This window comes from Pollicipes pollicipes, unplaced genomic scaffold, assembly GCF_011947565.3.
Source record: "Pollicipes pollicipes isolate AB1234 unplaced genomic scaffold, Ppol_2.1 Scaffold_2555;HRSCAF=2994_pilon_pilon_pilon, whole genome shotgun sequence".
In the NCBI taxonomy this organism is placed as follows: domain Eukaryota; kingdom Metazoa; phylum Arthropoda; class Thecostraca; order Pollicipedomorpha; family Pollicipedidae; genus Pollicipes; species Pollicipes pollicipes.
In genome coordinates, this window is record NW_023596136.1 from 43449511 (window position 1) to 43454664 (window position 5154).

The 5154-nt window shown below is 39.7% G+C and overlaps 1 protein-coding gene across 1 annotated transcript in view; it reads left to right on the top strand.

Moving 5' to 3' along the window:
* LOC119101599 (multidrug resistance-associated protein 5) overlaps nt 1-5154 on the top strand; it is a gene marked incomplete in the record, with an annotated part of 31140 nt that overhangs the window by 7075 nt on the left and 18911 nt on the right. Inside the window, 4 exon segments of the mRNA XM_037224951.1 lie at nt 1-50; nt 408-532; nt 883-1021; nt 3476-3602. Coding sequence (XP_037080846.1) covers nt 1-50; nt 408-532; nt 883-1021; nt 3476-3602 — 441 coding nt within the window.

Sequence of the window (5154 nt, forward strand, 5' to 3'; positions counted from 1 at the left end):
CTATCAGGCTCATTAAAATGTATGCCTGGGAGGAGAGCTTTAAAAAGAAGGTGAGTGCGCACCGTTCACAGTGTTACGCAGCGTTTTCACTGCAATAGTCAAAGGCTCATCGATTTTCTGTTTCCTCGTTGGTGTGTGATATGCTTGTAATTTGTGATATTACAAGATGTTCAGGAGGCAGATGGTTATATTTTGCTCTAAAATCGTGCAAAATTTCATCATGTTAACTAGCCGCACAAAAACGACCTCAATGTGTTTTACGATGCATTCAGTGCGACAGCCAAAACAGTCGCTTTTAAAAGTCACTGAAGCCTAATATTAAGTGCAAGATGCATCGGTGATGTACGACACCTTTAAAACAACCTTTTGATTGATGTCTGTCTATTGCAATTCGTTTTGCGACACAGATCGAGGAGATAAGAAAGGAGGAGATGAGTGTCATCAAGGGGGCTACGTTCCTGCAGTCCATCTCTAACTTCTTGACGCCGATCATTCCTATCCTGGCCACCGCCGTGTCCGTCATCGGCTACATGTAAGACATAATGACCAGGAACAGGGCCGAATGCGGTGAAACCTGTGCGAGTAACTAGGGAATTGGATGAACAACGGACAAACAGAAAGGGGGCTAGAAAGGTATAATAATGGCGTTGCGTTGTGTTTAAATGCCCAACTGGACCGGTAGTTATTGTAATAGACAATACGCAAGACCTTTCGTTGTCTCACAGGCAATTCGGTTACCGCTGTGGTTAAACGTTGACGATACTGTCTTATAAACTCTAAAATATTAAGTGCATAAGGCGTGGGAAGATATGGTGGTTGACTGTATAAACACACGCGTTTCTTCTGACGACTTCTGACACGTTTTGCCTGCATGTGCTCCAGCGCCAGTGGAAACGAGCTGCGAGCTGCCGAGGCGTTCACCATGTTTTCCGTCTTCAACGCCTTGCAGATGGCAGTTGGCACGCTGCCATACGGAATCAAAATGATCACTGAGACACATGTGGGGCTGAGACGAATCCAGGTACATCAAGTTCTGAGCAAGCTATCAATTTGGTAACTGCATTTAAGATACGGCTATCGGCAAACCTTGAGCTAGAGTAGAAAGCAAGCTATTCTTTTTACAGTCCTAAATTTACTAACGCATGTTCTAACAGCACGTTAAAGGGTCGCCACAGATCTTGCGAAAGAAAAAGCTCGGATGCTCCCGAATGATGTGCTATCTTTCCACGAGCGCCACTAAATCTCTGAAAGTGGAAGATAAACCATAGCTAGGGCCATGTGGGAATCGAGACTAATATATATATAAATAAATAAATATATATATATATATATATATATATATATATATATATATATATATATATATATATATATATATATATATAATCTATCTATCTATCTATCTATCTATCTATATATCTAATATATATATATATATATATATCTATATATCTCTCTCTACTCTCTCTCTCTTCTCTCTCTCTTCTCTCTATCTCTCTCTCTCTCTCTCCTCTCTCTCCTCTCTCTCTCCTCTCTCTCTCTCTCTCTCCTCTCTCTCTATCTCTATCTCTCTATCTCTCTCTTCTCTCTATCTCTCTCGCTATTCTCTCTATCTCTTCTCTCTCTCTCTCTCTCTCTCTCTCGATCTCTCTATTCTCTCTCTCTCTTCTCTATCCTCTCTCTCTCTCTCTCTCTCTCTCTCTCTCTCTCTCTCTCTCTCTCTATCTCTCTCTCTCTCTCATCTCTCTATATCTCTCTCTCTCTCTCTCTCTCTCTATATATCTCTCTCTCTCTTCTCTCTCGATTATATCTATTTCTAGATCTATATCTATCATATCTATATCTATATCTCTCTCTCTATCTCTTATCTATCTCTCTCTATCTTCCTCTATATCTATATCTATATCTATATCTTATCTCTATCTATATCTATATCTATCTAATCTATATCTATATCTATATCTATATCTATATCTATATCTATATCTATATCTATATCTATATTATATATATTATCTATATATATTATATATATATAATATATATATATATCCTATCTATCTATCTATATCTATCTATCTAGAATATATATATCTCTCTCTCTCTCTCTCCTCTCTCTCTCCTCTCTCTCTCTTCTCTCTCTCTCTCTCTCTCTCTCTCTCTATCTCTCTCTCTCTCTCTCTCTCTCTCTCTCTCTCTCTCTCTCTCTCTCTCTCTTCTTTTTCTCTCTCTATCTCTCTCTCTCTCTCTCTTCTTTCTTTTTTTCTTTCTATATATATATATCTATATATATATATATATATATATATATATATATATATATATATATACATAAATACTGTTGCTTGCACACCAAAGTAAATTCCGCCTTTACGACATTCTTGGTCGTTTTTCCCAATTCTTCGCGTGGTGCGTTTTCGTTTTCGGTGTGCCGATACAGAAGTTTACCAAAATTTATCCATTTTTTCAAATTTTTGATCAGTTCCATGATCATCTTCAAGATAATTAGTATGCTTTAAACATGCAGCCACAAGTACAGCACACACACAAAATCGGTTTCATCTTATCCATACAAAATGCATGCTCGAGTAATCTGAAACCATAGCATTTGCATGCTGCATGCTCTATTTTCAGATGCACCTCCGTATGGGTGAAAGTGTTACATGTCGCAATATCATGTCAAAAGGCTACTTCTGCGGTAGGTTTGCATCACGGGGGGGGGGGCTGCCTATCAGTCGGATGTCGTAGAGTGCTAGTTTTGTAAGTTGTTGGTCTTATATGTTGATGATGGTTGTTAAATCTCTCATGTATGTTTCAGTCCTGGTGAGGTGTCTATGGTCTGTGGTATACGCAGATATGGTAGTGTCCATGACTAAGATATGGTATGACTACATAATATATATATACATGACTACATTATATGGTAGTGTCCATGTTCTTATATATATATCTCTCTCTTAGAGATCTCTTAGAAATATATGTATATATATATATATATACGTTTGTGTATGTATAGAATACGTATACGCTTCATGATATAACAATAGATTTAAAACAAAAATGAAGAATTTCCTAGTACAAACATGCATGACATCAAACAAATGGATTTCCTTATACAAATATAGAACTGTTGCATATATTGATGTTTATATATGAACGTACATATATATATATATATATATATATATATATATATATATATATATAAGCTATCTCCATTCCATGGCCATATCCGCCCTAAGCCTTTCTATTTAGCCTCTCTTTACATGGTCTATAAACATATCGGCCCGTAAATGGCGCTTTAGATGGAATAAGGTTTTAAACGTACATTCTACGGGAAAACTGTCGTGCTCAAAAGCTCATTTTTGAAGAAGAAAAAATTTGGTGGCATCTCCCGAGTACCAAGTTTCATGTGTCTGCTTGCTTAGGAAGCGCAAGGTGCCGCTGTCGATGATGATTGGGACCTTGCCTGCAGCGCCTGCTCTTGATGAAGGACATCGAGGTGAACCTGACTCACTGCGACTCGGGCAGCGCCATTGAAATCGTCAACGCCACATTCGCTTGGGAGAGACCCGTCAGCAGGAAGGGCAAGAGCGAAAAGAGTGAGTCGGTCTCATTGCCCCGAATTCAGCACTTGCTGAGCATTTGTTGTGGAAATATGACTTTCACATTTTGAGTTCTGTCAAGAATTCACGTCAGAGTCTAACTCTGTGTCTATCCGGCTTTTGCGCTAATTCTGCCAAGAGGGATTCGAATAACCCCACACTCCCCCGTCCTGGAAGCTCAGAGCACATTTGTTATAGAGGCGCTTACAAGGGATCAAACCATTTCTAGCTGATGTGATTTGCGTTCAGAGAGAACCTACGAATCAATATATTCTATCTCGGTTTAAAAAGGAAACCTTTAAAGATATGTAATATACAACAACTAAGGGTTATATTCATTGTCGGGGTGCCCACCTGTGATGTTTTGAGGGATATGACCCCCTTCCCCTCCCCAACCGGTTTTGAGCCTCTCAGGTCTCATTATCATGTGCTCGCTTCGGGAGGGTAATTTGACCCCGTAATATATTTTCGAGGATAGTTTCCGACCGGCTTCGTGTTTTAATATTTAAGCGTCAGCTCTGCACAGCTGTAAGCGATAGCACAGCAAATCTTTTGTTATACAAAATAAGAAGTTTGCGAGGTGCCTGACCTATGGTAGATCACACTCAGACCATGGTTGGCAGCGAAGGCGATGCCTGGGGAGTCGATGCATCTGATCAGCCAACGCAGTGTTAGACGTAGACAACGAACCGATTGAATTTGGGATTAAGACCATTTCCATACATTTTGGGCCAGACAGTGGAATTCAGACCGAGGCCAAACCAAGCAGCTTTCTCACCAGAGGACTTGCTTTATGAAGCATTTTTAATAGGTCAGGGGTAGTCACTGACCTAAAATGACCCCGATCAAAGTTGTGTTTTTAGAAACAACGCCCAGCGTTATCCTTTGTGCTTTTTTCAATAAAAATAAAACAATCTCGTAGTTTTACGTTCGCAGCGACATCTTTTAGCTTCCATATGAAATGTACACTAAAAACCAATTTCTTGGAGCGGGTATCAAGTATCAGGAGAATAGACGCCTACATGAGAGGGCTTGGAGACATTGCACATCGATCTAGGGTTTGGTCTGGTTTGACTTTATTTGACCTGAAGGTCGTGAACAAGGGATCTGTCAAATTGACGCAAGTGAACTCACGTACAGGCCTATTTACTCATGAATTTGTTGGATCTAGCGATGCTAATTTTTTCGATTGCTGTTTGTCTGTTGACGCCCCACCCGAGTGCGTTGCATTCATGTTACCACTATTCAGGTGCGAATGGCTTATGTCTCCCAATATTTTTGCTAAAATGCTACAAAATTTGATGAAGTAGATACCATGCACTTCCCTGACTATTATTTGCTGGTGATGGCTTATATGCTGTTCAAATCAAAAATGGAACTTCTGAACATTTTTGAACTAGTGTTTGACGAAACCAAGAGGGCGGTGTCCTTTTAAAGGACGTCGCCCTCTTTAGCCATTTGGGGAGATTAGGCTTGTCCCTAAGGCCCTTTGATCCTTAACAATACCCTGGGTTTGACTCCCGGTCATTTGCTGAAATTGATGCTCTGG